Source organism: Mobula hypostoma, chromosome 4 (assembly GCF_963921235.1).
Source record: "Mobula hypostoma chromosome 4, sMobHyp1.1, whole genome shotgun sequence".
NCBI lineage: Eukaryota > Metazoa > Chordata > Chondrichthyes > Myliobatiformes > Myliobatidae > Mobula > Mobula hypostoma.
This window is the reverse complement of record NC_086100.1, coordinates 42,751,118-42,770,603: the sequence shown is the minus strand read 5'-3', so window position 1 is coordinate 42,770,603 and position 19,486 is coordinate 42,751,118. Positions and strand designations below refer to the sequence as shown.

The 19,486-nt window shown below is 39.9% G+C and overlaps 1 protein-coding gene across 1 annotated transcript in view; it reads right to left on the bottom strand.

Moving 5' to 3' along the window:
• Positions 1 to 19,486, bottom strand: part of dis3l2 (DIS3 like 3'-5' exoribonuclease 2) — a 349,434-nt gene that overhangs the window by 38,124 nt on the left and 291,824 nt on the right. The window contains exons 15-16 of the mRNA XM_063045713.1: positions 8,047 to 8,230; positions 5,845 to 5,931 (exon numbers count right to left, since the gene is read on the bottom strand). Of these exons, the coding sequence (XP_062901783.1) occupies positions 5,845 to 5,931; positions 8,047 to 8,230 (271 nt within the window). The remainder of the gene's footprint in view (positions 1 to 5,844; positions 5,932 to 8,046; positions 8,231 to 19,486) is intronic.

Sequence of the window (19,486 nt, the reverse complement as noted above, 5' to 3'; positions counted from 1 at the left end):
GCCTCAAGTGCGACACCTTGTCAAAGGCCTTCTGAAAATCTAAGTGCGTAACATCCACTGACTCTCCTTTGTCTATCCTGCCTGTTATTTCCTCAAAGAATTCCAACAGATTTGTCAGGCAAGATTTCCTCTTAAGAAAACCATGCTGACTTTGGCCTATTTTATCATGTGCCTCCAAGTACCCTGAAACCTATTCCTTAATAATGGTGTCCAGCATCTTCTCAACCATTAACATCAGGTTAACTGGCCTATAATTTTCTTTTCTTCCTCCTTCGCCTCTTAAAGAGTGACATTTGCAATTTTCCAGTCCCCCAGAATCATTCCAGAATCTTGTGATTCTTGAAGGATTATTACTAATACCTCCACAATCTCTTCAACTAACTCTTTCTAAACCCAGGGGTACAGTCTATCTGGTCCAGACCTTCAGACCTTTCCACCTCCCAAGCACCTTCTCCTTAGTAATAGCAACTACAATCACTTCTCTCTCCTGACACACTTGAATTTCTGGCATACTGATAGCTGCTAGCGTCTTCCACGGCGAAGACTAACACAAAATACTTACTAAGTTTTTTCAACCACTACTACCTCTCCAGCATCATTTTCTAGTGGTCAGATATCCACTCTCGCCTCTCTTTTACGCCTTATCTGTTAAAAAAAACTTTTTGCATCCTTTTTTTCTACTATAGAGTTACTGCAAAAGAGATTTTAACTTTATTAATTTATCATTCTGGTGTCCACCACATTAGTCTAACTGCCTTTATGGAGGATGAAAACACTGAAAGGAGTGAGGAAGGTTGGAGGATTCATGATGTCTCTGAGGGAAATGGAGTTCACTCATTCACATGCTTCCCCTAATCAACTGATTCAGTTGCAAGAATTCTAGGTGCTAAATACCACTCATTTTACTGTTGATAAACCAATCTAATTTGGCACATTTGAAGTGATATGTAATCAAAATCATATGGTATCTTAATTATCATACAATTACATAATTTTGTATCTATTCCGACATTAAGAAAAGCAATATTCCTTCTATGACATCTTAAAATAAAACACACCTAACATAGTTTTCAGTGAAAATATTTTATTATTAAAATTAATCTGCACCACAGGATGCCCTGCAGGTATTCAGGATAAGCTGCAGGCATCAGTGATGCTGTGGGTTGCTTTGATTGGCATTCTACATCCAGATCAGTTTAGTATTGGCTTTGAGTTAATGAGGGAAGTGATTCTGGATTGAGCCAGTATGCTCTGAATAAAATGTTCCACCGTATGAACATTTCCTTAACTCTACTGAAATTCTGAAGCACAAAAGGGAAATATCAAGACAAAATATGCAGAGAGGCAACTGTGTTTATTGTTGCTAATAAAATTCCCCTTCATCCATCAATGTCTGTGACAAAATTATTCATTTCTCAAACTCCCGTCACTGTCACATTTTTAATGAATAGATAGCTTGTTAAGCAGTTGTTATGCTTTTGTGCATGACTGAAAATTCACACTGTCTTTATTTATCTGACTGCAAAAATGTTGTTATGTTTTATGAAGGCATTGGTTTGAAAATAACTTCAATTCAATGTTCAAAGTAAAATTTATTATCAGAGTACATACATGTCACCGAATTCAACCCTGAGATTCTTTTACTGTGCAAATCTACAGAACAGTAACTGTAAACAGGATCAATGGACATCAAACTGTGCAATTTACATAAGTTCTGGCAATCTCCCTTGAATTTAGTGGTCAATACTTCAGATAGAATCACATTAGTGAGCACTGAATCATCAATAATCAGAATTTCCATTCTAAATCCTCTTATGCTAAAATCCTGCTTGTGTCACAAAGTAATGATAGTGAACTTGGTAGATGAATGACAATGAACTTTGGTAGACATTATACCTTCAATTGTCAAATATGGTGTGGTAAATTTATGTACTTATTTGAAAAAAAATCTTAATTTTTGAAACAAAACATTCATATGAAGGGATGCAGAATTTGCATTAATAGCCAAAATCCATACAAAATTAAACATAGAAACATAGAAAATAGGTGCAGGAGCAGGCCATTCGGCCCTTCGAGCCTGCACCGCCATTCAATATGATCATGGCTGATCATCCAACTCAGAACCCTGTACCTGCCTTCTCTCCATACCCCCGATCCCTTTAGCCACAAGGGCCATACCTAACTCCCTCTTAAATATAGCCAATGAACTGGCCTCAACTGTTTCCTGTGGCAGAGAATTCCACAGATTCACCACTCTGTGCGAAGAAGTTTTTCCTAATCTCGGTCGTAAAAGGCTTCCCCTTTATCCTTAAACTGTGACCCCTCGTTCTGGACTTCCCCAACATTGGGAACAATCTTCCTGCATCTAGCCTGTCCAATCCCTTTAGAATTTTATACGTTTCAATCAGATCCCCCCTCAATCTTCTAAATTCCAGAGAGTATAAGCATAGTTGATCCAGTCTTTCATCATATGAAAGTCCTGCCATCCCAGGAATCAATCTGGTGAACCTTCTTTGTACTCCCTCTATGGCAAGAATGTCTTTCCTCAGATTAGGGGACCAAAACTGCACATAATACTCCAGGTGTGGTCTCACCAAGGCCTTGTACAACTGCAGTAGAACCTCCCTGCTCCTGTACTCGAGTCCTCTTGCTATGAATGCCAGCATACCATTCGCCTTTTTCACCGCCTGCTGTACCTGCATGCCCACTTTCAATGACTGGTGTACAATGACACCCAGGTCTCGTTGCACCTCCCTTTTTCCTAATTGGCCACCATTCAGATAATAATCTGTTTTCCTGTTCTTGCCACCAAAATGGATAACATCACATTTATCCACATTAAATTGCATCTGCCATGAATTTGCCCACTCACCTAACCTATCCGAGTCACCCTGCATCCTCTTAGCATCCTCCTCACAGCTAACACTGCTGCCCAGCTTCGTGTCATCCGCAAACTTGGAGATGCGGCATTTAATTCCCTCGTCTAAGTCATTAATACATATTGTAAACAAGGTCCCAGCACTGAGCTTTGCGGTACCCCACTAGTCACTGTCTGCCATTCTGAAAAGGTCCCGTTTATTCACACTCTTTGCTTCCTGTCTGCCAACCAATTCTCTATCCACATCAATACCATACCCCCAATACCGTGTGCTTTAAGTTTGCACACTAACCTCCTATGTGGGACCTTGTCAAAAGCCTTTTGAAAATCCAAATATACCACATCCACTGGTTCTCCCCTATCCACTCTACTAGTTACATCCTCAAAAAATTCTATGAGATTCATCAGGCATGATTTTCCTTGCACAAATCCATGCTGACTTTGTCCGATGATTTCACGCTTTCCAAATGTGCTGTTGTCACATTTTTGATAACTGACTCTAGCATTTTCCCCACCACCAATGTCAGGCTAACTGGTCTATAATTCCCTGGTTTCCCTCTCGCTCCTTTTTTAAAAAAGTGGGGTTACATTAGCCACCCTCCAACCCTCAGGAACTAATCCAGAATCTAAAGAGTTTTGAAAAATTATCACTAATGCATCCACTATTTCTTGGGCTACTTTCTTAAGCACTCTGGGATGCAGACCATCTATCTGGCCTTGGGGATTTATCTGCCTTTAATCCCTTCAATTTACCTAACACTAGTTCCCTACTATCATGTGGTTCCCCCAGTTCCTCCGTCTCACTAGACCCTCGGTTCCCTACTATTTCCGGAAGATTATTTACGTCCTCCTTAGTGAAGACAGAACCACAGTAGTTATTCAATTGATCTGCCATGTCCTTGTTCCCCATGATCAACTCACCGGTTTCTGACTGTACGGGATCTACATTTGTCTTAACCAATCTTTTTCTTTTCATATACCTATAAAAGCAGTGCTGCCAGGACAATCAAGGACATAACCCACCCAGCCAACACACATTTTGTCCCTCTTCCCTCTGGGAGAAGGTTCAGGAGCTTATAGACTGGTATGGCCAGATTTGGAAACAGCTTCTTTCCAACTGTGATAAGACTGCTGAACGGATCCTGACCCGGATCTGGGCCATACCCTCCAAATATCCAGACCTGCCTCTTGGTTTTTTTGCACTACCTTACTTTCCATTTTTCTATTTTCTATTTATGATTTATAATGTAAATTTTTAATATTTACTAATTTTAACTATTTTAAATATTTTTAATATTTAATATTTGTAATCCAGAAAGTATGATGCGCAGAATCAAATATTGCTGTGATGATTGTACATTCTAGTACCAATTGTTTGGTGACAATAAAGTATAAAGTATAAAGCTTTTACAGTCAGTTTTTATGTTCCCTGCCAGCTTTCTCTCATAATCTTTTTTTCCCTTTCCTAATTAAGCCCTTTGTCCTCCTCTGCTGGACTCTGAATTTCTCCCAGTCCTCAGGTGTGCTGCTTTTTCTGGCTAATTTGTATGTTTCTTCTTTGGAATAGATACTATCCCTAATTTCCCTTGTCAGCCACGGGTACACTACCTTCCCTGGTTTATTCTTTTGCCAAACTGGGATGAACTATTGTTGTAGTTCATCCATGCGATCTTTAAATGCTTACCATTGCATATCCACCGTCAACCCTTTAAGTATCATTTTCCAGTCTAAGCTAATTCATGTCTCATACCTTCAAAGTTACCCTTCTTTAAGTTCAGAACCTTTGTTACTGAATTAACTATATCACTCTCCATCTTAATGAAGAATTCCACCATATTATGGTCACTCTTACCCAAGGGGCCTCGCACGACAAGATTGCTAACTAACCCTTCCTCATTGCTCAATACCCAGTCTAGAATGGCCTGCTCTCTAATTGGTTCCTCGACATGTTGGTTCAGAAAACCACCCCGCATACATTCCAAGAAATCCTCTGCTTCAGCACCCTTACCAACTTGGTTCACCCAATCTATATGTAGATTGAAGTCACCCATTATAATTGCTGTTCCTTTATTGCACGCATTTCTAATTTCCTGTTTAATGCCATCCCCAATCTCACTACTACTGTTAGGTGGCCTGTACACAACTCCCACCAGCGTTTTCTGCCCCTTAGTGTTATGCAGCTCTACCCATATCGATTCCACATCCTCCAGGCTAATGTCCTTCCTTTCTATTGCATTAATCTCCTCTTATAACCAGCAATGCTACCCCACCTCCTTTTCTTTCATGTCTATCCCTCCTGAATATTGAATATCCCTGAATGTTGAACTCCCATCCTTGGTCACCCTGGAACCATGTCTCTGTGATCCCAACTGTATCATATTCATTAATAACTATCTGCACATTCAATTCATCCACCTTGTTATGAATGCCCCTTGCATTGACACACAAAGCCTCCAGGCTTGTTTTTACAACACTCTTAGCCCTTATACAATTTATGTTGAAAAGTGGCCCTTTTTGATTTTTGCCCTGGATTTGCCTGCTTGCCACTTTTACTTTTCACCTTACCACTTTTACTTTTCACCTTACCACTTTTTGCTTCTACCCTCATTTTACACCCCTCTGTCTCTCTGCACTTGTTCCCATCTCCCTGCCACATTTGTGGACAGTATAATTCTCAAAACCAGGCATTTATAATCATCCTTCAACAAATGACACAGCGGAATGCTTTTTTATCAAACAATCTGTTTACAAAATCAATCTATATTTGAGCAGAATGTTTCATATTTTGGTAAATATATATAGGCAAAGTTTGGTTATGATTAAGCATGTATTTACTGTTAAATGGATAATCATTTGCTGGAGTTTAACCAAATCTTCTTGAAATTTAGGCTCATCTATACCCTGGTTGGCAAACTGAACAGTATTTTTGTATAAAGAGATTTCTGTAAAATATTGATGTCTCCTACCTGCATTGGTCGAGCACACATATGGGTCAGAACTTCTTTCCTGGCGACAGAATATTGATCTGTTCCTAGTGTTTTATTTAAGCTCGTCTGTTTTGCAAGCAACAAGGAAAAAATTATTTTACTTACACCTTCTCTGTACCCAGTTTTTATTTCTTTATGTCCCTCTAACATCAATTCATGCCTTCTAAAACTTCATGCCTTCCATCAGAACACAAACTTTTCTTCTGTGTCAGTTGTGCCTCTCAGCAGGTAGTACCCACACCTCTGAATCAGGGGTGTTTGGGCTCAAGAAGTTCTTCCAGCCCAATATCAGTGCATTAAGGGTGAGCTACACCAGGGATCCCCAACCTTTCTTGCACCGCGGAGCAGTTTAATATTGACAATATTATTGCAGACCGGCCGACCGGGGGGGTGGGGGGGGGGCACGGGTGGTGGTGGAGTATTCAAGTAGGATTAAACCCACCTCAACATGTCTTTTACAGTTAGGGTTGCCAACTTTCTCACTCCCAAATAAGGGACAAAAGTAGCAGTCAAATCCCGGGACACTTTACCCCAGGAAAGATTACCATGACCATGAAGCCTTGTGCGGGCACCTGTGTGCGCATGTGATGTGCGCATGTGGATAGGTGCCGAATTTTTCTCCCACAAATTGGTTTTGCCTTCATCTTCCTGACTATACTGTGCATACATTATTTCTACTTTATATAGGCTGTGTACTTAGCATATCATTCCTGCTTTTACTATATGTTAGTGTTATTTATTTTCGGTTTTATGTGTTATTTGGTATGACTTGTTAGGTTATTTTTTTGGGTCTGGGAACGCTCAAAAAATTTTCCCATTTAAATTAATGGTAATTGCTTCTTTGCTTTACACCATTTTGGCACAAAAGGTTTCATAGGAACGCTCTACCTTAGCGAGGGAAATACGGGACAAACCAATTTAGCCCAATATACGGCATGTCCCAGCAAATACAGGACAGTTGGCAACCCTATGTTCAATCTCAACAGTGGGTGTGACAGGGAATGAGGAAAGGTGCAGCTGACTCACATTGTTTCCTCACGGCCCGGTAGCACATGCTTTGCGGCCCAGTGGCTGGGGACTGCTGAGCTACACTACTGCAGCTGTCATTTTTTTCAATGAGACAATAAACAGATGCCTTGTTTATTCTACAAGGTGAAAAAAATATGGCACTATTTTAAAGAGCAGCAGGTATGCTATCTTTGGTATCTGGATCAATATTTATCCCAAATCTGATATCATTAAAGCAGGTTATTGGCACCCTCTTAAATTAATATCTATGGGGGCTCCTTGCAACAGATAGGCAGCTGTGGTTTTCCTCACTAGATCCATCATTGACTGATATGTACTTCACCTATGCTAAATACTTCTTGATATTCTGAAGGAGACACAAATGGTATTATATCAGTCTTCCTTTTCCTTCTTTGTGATTTCTTTCCCTCCATACAGTAATTGCATCTGTGAGAAAAGATGGGGTGGAGTGGGGTGGGTGGTGGGCAGTTTGAATACAGGTGGTGATCCAATCTAACAGCTTGAACAGGTCAAGGAAACTGAAATTTTTTTTCATTTTTATCTACATACATGTTCATGCTCATTGGTATACTCCCATTCTGACTCACCTTTACATGTTCAATCATAATCAATTCTCCATCTGAACATTTAACTTTCAGTACAATCATCACCATCTTTAAGCATTATTAAACAGCTAATGTTCACTTCAGTGTGTACAACTCCAGTTAAAATAAAAAAAATATTAATACTGCTTTTATGTAACGAGATTAAAACTGCCTTTGATTTTTAAAGAAAATGCCATTTCTTCAGGTGCTATTATAGTCATATTTTAACAATGTTTGAGTTTTGATATGAGGACCGAAGATTGCATTGTCAGGTTACATTAAAAACTATATAGCTACCAATACACCACATATAACGGTGTCATTTGATCAGATAATCAGAAATATTTTAGATCAGGCCTTGGAACCTTATCTCATTCATAAAGACACTTGAAAACACAGGGATATAATTATATTTTTACCATTGTATTTAGCTGGTTAGAAATAGAATTAGATGATCCTGTAATGTAAAATGTTTTCAATATAATTGACATTTCTGTAGTTTTAAATCATGGGAAGAAGACAACTTTAAAGCATTGTTTAATTTTGCAACTATTTTCTCAAAACTCACATGCAATGCGCCTGCAGAGCTGAAGTCGATTTCAAGTCCCAGCTGATCACACAACTTCATAAGATCATCGAGCATTTTTGTTTGAGGTGACGGATGGCGACGTAGCAAAGCTTGCTCTGGAAATAAATTGTAGATGCTGTGCGCTACAGCCATGTTTGCCAGTAACATGAATTCTTCGACCAATCTAGAAGGAACAAAGCATTTTTTTAAAGTTACAAAAATACAACGTGTATTCAGAAGGAAACATACGTCCACAGTATCATATAATAATGTAGCACAAGAGATGTTTTGTACTGTTGTATGTGCCCCTTTGGTAGATTCTTTAAAGTAATTCCACATCCACCCCTTTCATGTCTCACTCCCAGGTCCCATTGCCTTCAAATCTTTTACTTTTCGAGTATTATCTAAGTTTCAAAGGTATTACTTCCAGCATCTTTTCACACTGCTGCACTAAAAATAAACTTCCTAATTCTGCCCAATTCAAAAACCAGACATGTAACTTCTGGTTATTGCCTCTTTTATCACTATATGCCAGGTTTCCTTACTTACTTTCATAGCCATGCAAGATTTTGACACAGCTATCAAATCATCCCTTCACTACCTATAAGGAAAATAAACCATTCACCAGGTAAATGAAGTTACTCATCCCTAGTACTATTCGACTAAGCCTCTTTTGTATCCTCTCCAAAGCCTTGACATCCTTTCTTCTGTGCGCTGCCCAGAAATGAATGCCAGAGCCTCAACAGCATTTTGTGAAGGTTAATAGGTTTCAAAAGTACATTTAACGTCAGAGAAATGTATACAATATACATCCTGAAACATATCTTCCTTGTTTTCTTCCACACTGTAATGATCCATTAATGAAAACAAGGGCCTCATTTAAAAAAATCTCTCTGACTTTCAAAATTATTTTAAAATCTCAAAGTCTCTTTGTTCCTTAATCCTCTAAATTCATACTTTTTTTTTACTGTTTAATCTATTCTGTTACTTAATTGATTTACAATCCACAGTCCACTATCCTTTCAATCCCATGGGCTTTATGTTTGCTAATGATTTAAGTGCTTTTGAAAATACAGAAAGTGATATCAGTCTTCATTGTACCTCCATTAGGTAAAAGAATTGGATGAAATTTACGGAATGCAGTTTACCTTTAAATATTCTGTACTACTTTTCATTTATTAGTTTATGCCTGTCCAAACAGTAACTGATTTCTATTTTTATTCTGCACTCTCAGCACATTCTGTAATGAATGTACGTTGTTCACACTTGTTTTGAAAGTTATTACTTACTGCACCGTTCTCTACCTGAAATTGTATCTCTCAACTTTGTACAGTTAATGCCTCCTCACCTAGACAGCATTGTAGTAAATCTCAAGTGCTTTCCAACTTGTTTCAATATCTGACTGTACAGTCTGAATTTTTTTAGTCAATTGTTAAAAGATGGGGTGGAGTGAGGTGGGTGGTGGCAGTTTGAATACAGGTGGTGATCCAATCTAACAGCTTGAACAGGTCAAGGAAACTGAAATCTTTTTTTCATTTTTATCTACATACATGTTCATGCTCATCGGTATACTCCCATTCTGACTCACCTTTACATGTTCAATCATAATCAATTCTCCATCTGAACATTTAACTTTCAGTACAATCATCACCATCTTTAAGCATTATTAAACAGCTAATGTTCACTTCAGTGTATACAACTCCAGTTAAAATAAAAAAAAATATTAATACTGCTTTTATGTAACGAGATTAAAACTGTCTTTGATTTTTAAAGAAAATGCCATTTTGCTAGTAACCAACAATAATGGAGAATTTATTGTAGTCAATTAAACTTACAGCAGATTTTTGGGAGGTGGGATGAAAATGGTACACCGAGAAGAAACCCATTCAGTCAAGGAAAAGATGCACAAACTTTGTACCCATTGACCAGAGGGAGACAGGGTCACTGGATCTGTGAGGCAACAACAATGCCAACCAATACACCAATGCACATTTTGATATGTGCATTGATATCACGTTGTCCTATGCTACCTTCTGAACTGTCCTTGCTTTAATTAATGTCACAATCCCTGTGCTTATGATTAATCAGGTTATGTGTACTTCTGAGCTACGTGTAAGCCTAATTTCTGGTGCTGACAAATACAGTACCACGAGATGGTGCAAGATAGTGCTTTATCTCAGAGTGAGAAGGACTCATAGATAATGTGCAGCAGAATCACAATCAAGTTTATTATCACTGTCTTATATGACATGAAATTTGTTGTTTTGCTGCCGTAGTACAATGCGAAGTCATAAAATTACTATGTCATAGGTGGTGGCACCATATACAGTATGTAAGGACATTGCAATTTGCTGCAAGAATGTGTGGATATAAGGAATAATAAAAGTAGGACAGACAACCATTCAGTTTTATCTGCCATTTGATCCTGGCCTCAGCTGCATTTTGCCACCTGTTCCTCATAACACCTCATTGCCCTGTAGACCGAATCTCAGTACTCTGGGACCACAAGTTCCAAAGATGGAGGAAAGAAAATCCTGGTTTACATATTAACTGAGCAATCAATTCGGATGGGTATATTAGCAGGACATGGGCCAAAAACAGGCAAATGGGACTAACTTAGATGAGCTTCTTGGTTGGCATGGACCAGTTGGGCCAAAAAGCCTGTTGCCATGCTACATGACTCTGTGACCAAGTCAAATTCCATTTTGCTAAATTCCAATAGATGCATGAGTAACCCTTCTTCATAAGTCAACCCCTTCAGCCCAGGATCAACTGAGTGAACCTTCTCCAACTGCATCTAAAGCTTATAGTTGTGGCATAGCTGTTTAGTTACTGAAACAACTGTTCAAATTCAATTCCCAGAACAGCAACTATGGAAGTTAAACAACTTGAAAGTAAAAGTGTTGTAAGCAGATTTGGGACTATTACCTAAAAAAGGATGTGCCAACATTGGAGAGAGTCAGAGGAGGTTCACAAGAATGATCCCAGGAATGAAAGGGTTAATGTTTGAGGAAAATTTGAGGGCTCTAGGCCCGTACTCGCTCAAATTTAGAATAATGTGGTGGAGTGGGGGTGGGGCAGTGGCAAGGTCTCATTGAAACCTATTGAATATTGAAAGGCCTAGAATCAGGGGTCCCCAACCTTTTTTGCACTGCGGACTGGTTTAATATTGACAATATTCTTGTGGACCGGCCGACCGGGAGGGACTACCATGACCGTGAAGCCTTGTGTGGGCTCCTGTGTGCCGTGTGCATACATGACATGCGCATGCATGTATGTGCCAAATTTTTCTACAAATCGGTTTTGGCGACTCTGTTCAGTGAAACTACACTGTTCATACATTATTTCTACTTTATATAGGCTGTGTATTTATCATATCATTGGTACTTTTACTATATGTTAGTGTTATTTTAGATTTTATGTGTTATTTGGTATGATTTGGTAGGCTATTTTTTGGGTCTGGGAACGCTCAAAAATTTTTCCCATATAAATTAATGGTAATTGCTTCTTTGCTTTACGCGATTTCGGCACGAAAGGTTTCATAGGAACGCTCTACCTTAGCGGGGGAAATACGGGACAAGGGAGGTCCCATATGGGAGAAACCAATTTAGCCCAATGTACAGGCTGTCCCGGCTAATACAGAACAGTTGGCAACACTGGGGGGGGGGGGGGGCGGGAGTGTTAATCACGACCGGAATATAGGTGATAAGTCAACTATAAGTCACTTATAAGTGGCTAATACACTCAATTTTGTTTCTAAAAGGGTTTATCTAATGAATTTAATATTAAAGACACAGTGCATATTTTCCTTGCATGAATATAGTGATAAGTCAATTATAAGTCACTTATAAATCAATAGCATCATAACATTTTAAGCAACATTTGGATATTAAACACACAGCACATATTTTCCTCGTATGAACATATAAAATCATTGCAACACACCAATATCGCTGAATCAGTGGGAGCCCTGGGCTTGGTTCCCTGCAACAAGACATCGAGGGGTGATGAGAGACAGCGATACTCGAAGGGGGTTCCTTATGTCTAGTCTATTCCACAATTTTGTTTTCGTTGCATTCATTGCAGAAAAGCCCGCTTTGCAGAGATATGTTGGAAATGGAAGCAACGTTTTCAGTGCTTTCGTGGCTACCTCAGGATATTCAGCCTTGACTTTGATCTGGAATACCGGCAGAGATGTTATGTCAAACATACTTTTCAGCCCGTCGTCATTTGCAAGCTCGAGGAGTTGATCTTCTTTCCGCGCTGACATGGATGATGCATGGGTAATGACCTCGCGTGTGTTCAAGTTCAACAGTGGGCGTGACAGGGAATGAGGAAAGGTGCAGCTGACTCATATCATTTCCTTGCGGCCCGGTAGCACATGCTTTGCAGCCCGGTACTGGTCCGCGGTCCGGTGGTTGGGGACCACTGGCCTAGATGAAGTGAATGTGGCTTAATTCTGCTCCGATGTCTTATGGTGTTACATCAGGGTTCCAATCATGAGAACTGGTCGTAAATGGAATGAACAAAATCTGTGTGTGGAGAGGATCACAGGAACAGTTGTAATAGGAGAGTGAGCAGGCAGAGGAACAGCAGCTGTCAGTCAGCCTCACTGACTCAGTGAGTGAGCAAGTCAGACTGTTCAAATAATAGACTAAATTCTGCAGGTTCTTGCCTGAGAGACATGTTAGCTTCCCGTATCACAGACCCAACAGGGCATACAAGCCCTGACAGTCCTCAACATCATAGTCCCATGGCAGGGAAGCAAACCAACCTCCTTTTGATTACCACTTATGAATGTGCTTATCTATATTCAGCAACACTTAGAGGGATTGAAAGTAACACGGGTACAGTACAGGATACACACTAGGCAGGCAGTTCAGAAAAATTACCAAGTGTGGATTTGTTACACTGTTACTGCACTATCAGACTGGGTGAGTTGTAGATAGTGTCTGCTTAATCTTGCCCTCTCCTATCTCTTTGTGGCAGATCTATCTGCAATTTGCATTGTTAGAAGTGACCAATGTATAGCCGAAATGGACACAGAATTCTATCTTCACACACAGGATACATTCCTTGTGTTTTTTGTAAAGTAATGGTGCAAAATAAGACTAATAACAGATCTGGCAGCTCCAAACTGGGCATCCATGGGGTACTGTGTACCATGAACAACAACATGAACTCAACACCAAGCATATCCTTCACTAAATATCAAAATACAGATAGAAGAGCTTAACTTATGCCTTCAAGCAAGTGCAACTGCCTTTAAATCAAGGTAGTGATTGAGTTTAGAGCACTGACAAGACTGGGAATCAGGGGACAGCTTCGCTACTGCAGGGGATTCTGGATAATGGGGCTATTGATTAATTGGGGCATCCACTTATTTGGAAAAACTCTCAAAGAATAAAAACTAATCATGAAAATTGTCAGGGTTCCCTGTTTATTTTGGACACTATACCCCAATTGGGGTAGGAGACTATTGCCGAACAGGTTCCAAATAGCGTTAGTCGCACACACTTATGTGGCTGTTACACGCTATACCGTGCTTAGAGCGAAGAGTTTTTAGATAGTGTCAGGTAGGTGTGTGTGTGTGTGTGCGCGCGCGTGCACGCGCACGCGCTTGTGTTCAAAAAGCAGTGATTTTTGTCACTAACAGCCGGTGTGAAATAAGCAGTAAGACAATTCCAAACTGTTTTGCTCACAGCAGTTTCAAACATTCAGGCTTGGAGAGACCAGAAATGGCCATCAGTGAAAATGAGATGATTTCACCTCTTCAACAAGTCAGGGACTACAAAGAATTAAGATATCGATATTCATCTTGAATGCTACAATGAAAATGAAGGATGCAATCACCCATAACTTTGTCTGAAGGCAGTCCATTATCTGCACTAGGTGTTTGCACTGATTTTGTTCAATGCATACACTGGATGAATTCCTCTGTTAACGATATATCAGGAACTAGTAGAGTTTATAGTATTGTAGTAGTGTTAGTATTGTTCTAATTTGTTCTGTATTTCATAATTTGTTACTCAGCTTGCCTTTTTTATATCTTCTTAACGATTTCCATGAAACTTCAGCTATTTGGGGCAGCCACTAAATTGGGCAAAGATGTTCTAGTCCCGATGTGTCCCAATTAACTAGAAACTATCCTGTATACTTAACAAAAAAAAAGTGGTGATTTTTGGAAGTTAATCATTCTGGATCATTGATGCAGGAATCCTTTGTAGAATGACTTGGATCTAACCATTTTAGCTCTCTTTAAATTTCCTGCATCAGATCATCATGAATAGAATATATACTGATAATTGTTGTGTTAAGTCCCCTTGTCAGTACTCTCTTTAATAATATACCTGAAAGATGCACATTGTGGAATACCGACTACCATTTCAGTTTCCTTATTCAGAACACAGAAGAAATGAAATGAAGGTTTATCAGACCTAGTTGGCAGTCTGCCACATAAAGGGAGACCTGAATTCTCTAGTTTTATAAAAAGAGAGACGAATTCATTGAATCTTTAAAAATTATAGGGGTTGACAAGGTGGACTCAGGGAGCTTACTAGCCTTAGCAGAGGAGTTGGGAACAAGGAGTCTCAGAATCAAGAGCAGACCATCTGGTCTCCATGCTTGAGGAAGGATATACTGGCTTTGGAGGCAGTGCTGAGGAGGTTCACTAGGTTGATTCCAGAGATGAAGGGGTTAACCTATGAGGAGAGATTGAGTCACCTGGGACCATACTCTCTGGAATTCAGAAGAATGAGAGGGGATCTTATAGAAACATACAACATTTTGAAAGTGATATATAAGATAGAAGTAGAAAAGTTGTTTCCATTGGTAGGTGAGACTGGAACTAGGGGACATTGCCTCAAGATTCAGGGGAGAAGATTTAGGATGGAGATGAGGAGAAATTGTTTTTCCCAGACGGTGGTGAATCTGTGGAATTCTCTGCCCAGGGAAGCAGTTGAGGCTTCTTCACTAAATATATTTAAGAAACCATTAGATAGGTTTTTACATAGTAAGGGAATTAAGGGTTATGGGGAAAAGGCAGGTAGATGGAGCTGAGTTTACGGACAGATCAGCCATGATCTTATTGAATGGCAGGGCAGGCTCAATCGGCCGTATGGCCTACCCCTGCTCCTATTTCTTATGTTCTTATGTACTCAGAAAAAACGCAGGTGGCAAGTTTTTAGAATTTGCAATGCTGAAAGAGGAGTCATGAAGTCAATTAAAAATTAGGATCATTAAACTTCTGCATCCTGGGGATGTGAGGGGATTTGGGGATAGTGCAGATAAATACAGCTAAAATAAAGCTCTATCCATGATCTTGGTCAATGGCTGACCAAGCTCGAAGATCAGCTGGTCTACTCTTGTCCTGAATTTTAAAAGCAGAAAATTCGAATGGAATCCTATCCACTGCCTGAAATTATTACCCTTTTTGAATTACCTTTCAAACCAACAACATCCATTATCTGGATTTTAAAAGAAACAGCTTGGTGGGAATATTTGAACACCAATTTGGTCTCCAAGTTAAAACAATTTGAACTTGGAAGTTTTAATTCCACATCCCATTGCCGTTCTGACATGTCTATCCACGGCCTCCTCTACTGTAAAGATGAAGCCACACTTAGGTTGGAGGAACAACACCTTATATTCCGTCTGGATAGCCTCCAACCTGATGGCATGAACATCGACTTCTCTAACTTCTGCTAATGCCCACCTCCCCCTCGTACTCCATCTGTTACTTATTTTTATACACACATTCTTTCTCTCACTCTCCTTTTTCTCCCTCTGTCCCTCTGAATATACCTCTTCCCCATCCTTTGGGTCCCCCCCCCCTTGTCTTTCTTCCCGGACCTCCTGTCCCATGATCCTCTCGTATCCCTTTTGCCTATCACCTGTCCAGCTCTTGGCTCTATCCCTCCCCCTCCTGTCTTCTCCTATCATTTTGGATCTCCCCCTCCCCCTCCAACTTGCAAATCCCTTACTCATTCTTCCTTCAGTTAGTCCTGACGAAGGGTCTCGGCCTGAAACGTCGACTGCACCTCTTCCTAGAAATGCTGCCTGGCCTGCTGCGTTCACCAGCAACTTTTATGTGTGTTGCTTGAACTTGGAAGTGCTATTTTACTACTGTTGCTAGACATAAGAATCATAATTTTTTCTTCCCACTCTCTCCGCTCCATGACAAGCACTCCAGTACAAATACTTTCAAATGACGAAGACACATTTCATTGTATTTCAATGTACATGTGACAAATAATTTTTAATTTTACAGCAGATTTTCAGAGCATTTTAATACACTTTTTTCAGAAAAAGAATCATACAATAGAGTAGGGGGAAATAGAGAGGCATAAGAGAGGAGCTGGCCTAAGTTCATTGAAAGGGGGCACTAGTAGAGATAATGGCAGAAAAGCCATGGCTGGTGTATCTGGGTGCAATTCCGACGGCGTGGGATAGATTATTCAAAAGATGAAGAGGCATTCTAAAGGGAGAATGAGGCAACTGTGGTTAACAAGGTAAATCAAAAAGAGCATAAAAGCAAAAGAGAGAGCAGATAATCCAGCAAAAATTAGTGGGAAGTTAGAGGATTGGAAAGCTTCTAAAAACCAACAGAAGACATAAAAAAAACCATAAGGAGGGAAAGGACAAAATATGAAGGTTAGTTAGCCAATAATATCAAAGAAAATACCAAAAGGTTTCTTTTTTACAGATATATTAAGAGTGAAAAAGAGGTAAGTGGCTATCAAACTGCTGGCGAAGTAGTAATCGGTGACAAAGAAATGGTAGATGAACTGAAAAGTACTTGCAGTCAGTCTTCACTGTGGAAGACACTAGCAATTTGCCAGAAATTCAAGAGCATCATGGAGACATAAGTGAGTGTACTTGCTTTGACTAAGGAGGTGGTGCTTGAGAAGTTGAAAGATCTGAAAGTTGATAAGTCACCTGGACCAGATGCTCTGCACTCCAGGGTTCTGAAAGAGGTGGCTGAAGATATTGTGCAGGCATTAGTAATAATCTTTCAAGAATCACTAGATTCTGGAATGGTTCTGGAGGACTAGTAAATAATAAATGTCACTTCACTCCTTATGAGGGAAGGAGGGAAAAAAATAGGATATCACAGGCTAGTTAGTGGTTGGTAAGATATTAGAGTTCATTATTAAGGATGGGGCCTTGGAGTACTGGGAGGCACATGATAAAGTAGTCCAGAGTCGGCATAGTTTTTCTTAAGGAGAAATCTTGCCTGTTGGAATTCTTTGAAGAAATAACAAACAGCACAGACAAAAAAAGTCGGTGGATGTTGTTCACTTGGATTTTCAGAAGGCCTTTGAGAAGATGCCACGGGTGAGGCTGCTTAACAAGATAAGGGGAATACAGGAAATAACACGAGCATGGACAGATTAGGAATAAAGCTGGCCTACTCTGGTTGGCTGCTGGTGATTAGTGGTGTTCTGCAGGGGTTGATATTGGGACCGCTTCTTTTCATGTTATATGTCAACACTTTGGATGATGGAATTGATGGCTTTGTGGCACAGTTTGCAGACGATACAAAAATAGGTGGAGGGACAGGTAGAACTGGGGAAGCAGGGAGTCTGCAGAAGGACTTGCCTAGATTGGGAGAATGGGCAGAGAAGTGGCAGATGGAATATAGTGTAGGGAAGTGTATGGTCATGTACCTAGGTAGAAAGGATAAAGGTGTAGACTATTTTCTAAATGGGGAAAAAAAATTCAAAAATTTCAGAGTCTGTGTGCAGGATTCCATAAAGATTAACGCAGGCTGAGTTGTTGGTAAGGAAGGCAAATGCAACGTTAGCATTCATTTCAAGGGAACCAGAATACAAGAACAAGGATGTGATGCTAAGGCTTTATACATTGACGAGAGTGCTCTTGGAGTATAATAACCAGTTTTGGGCCCTTTATCTAAGAAAAGATGTGCTGACATTGGAGAGGGTCCAGTGGAGGTTCATAAGAATGACTCTGGGAATGAAAAGGTAAATGTGAGGAGTGTTTCATGCTTGCTGGAGTTTAGAAGAATGAGGGGGAGGGGTCCTCAGTGAAATCTATCCAAGATTGAAAAGCCTAGATAGAGTGGATGTGAAGAGAATGTTTCTTATAGTGCGTGAGTCTAGGAACAGAGGGCACAGCCTCAGAGTAGAGGGATGTCCATTAACAGAGATGAGGAAGAAATTCTTTAGCCAGAAGCTTGTGAATCGTTGGACTTAATTGCTATGGATGGCTGAGAAGGCCAAGTCATTGAGAATATTTAAAACAGAGGTGGATAGGTTCTTGGTTAGTCAGGGCATCAATGATTATGGGAAGAAGGCAGGAAAATGGGGTTGATAGCAATAATAAATCAGCCATGATGGAATGGCAGAGCAGACTCGTTGGGCTGATTGGCCTAATTCTGCTCCTATGTCCTGTACCCAGAAACAGCAAAGAACACCTAAAATTTATTAATATGTTTAATATTTATTATTGACTATGCTTCCAACTTCCTTGTCAGAGATCTCCAAAGGAAGAAAGCACACAGCTTTATTGGGGTTACAAGTTGCATGAAAGTTGCTTGGTGGGCAGGATTTACCATCTACTTCACTCCGTACCAGAATGAAAGGGACCTTATCTCCTGTGTACAGCTGGTGCATTCGGCGCAGTATTGTGGGCTGAAGGGCCTGTATTATGCTGTAGGTTTTCTATGTTTCTGTAATGTGTTTAATTACATAACTGTTCTGATGCTTTGCAACAGTTAAACTAAGCTAAAATGCTTTGTTCATGATTTTAATTTGTACTCCATGTCTGAGGCTTCTTGCTTAAGTGTCCAACAATAAACAGCTGGCATTGATGGATTCCAGTTGCCCCGATACCATTTCTCATGACCACAATAATCTAGTGAAACCTTTCACCGTGGTCATTACTGACAACGCCAAGATTTGCAGGGAAGTCATCTAAATGGAAATGCAGAAAGTGAATCTTTAGTGACATGCTGCACTTCATAGTTCTGCATATTTGAAGCATGTTGTCAACCAACTGTATGTAGTTTGGTGCTCTGTAGCTACCAAGAAAATTTTCAACAACATCCTTGAATGTCTTCCATGTGATTTTCTCTGGTCCTACTAGAAGTTCTTTGAATTGCCTGTCATTGTTGACTTGTTTGATTTGTTGATCAACAATAATGCCTTCCTTCATCTTTGGATAGTTATTCTGGGAAACATCTGTCTCAAATATTGAAATCCTTCATGGGAATTTAGGGCCTTTCTAAAAATTTCCCTGCCATGCAGCATTTGCCCTGCCTAAGCATGCCCACACATGCATGGGCAAGGCAGAAAACTTTTCAGCTTACACTGTAGACAACATTTTTATTAACTTGAACTATGAATTGAAATAACAAATAGAGGCAATTTTAAAAAATGGTGCATGATCATGAAATTTCATGGTGATTTTCATGATCAGC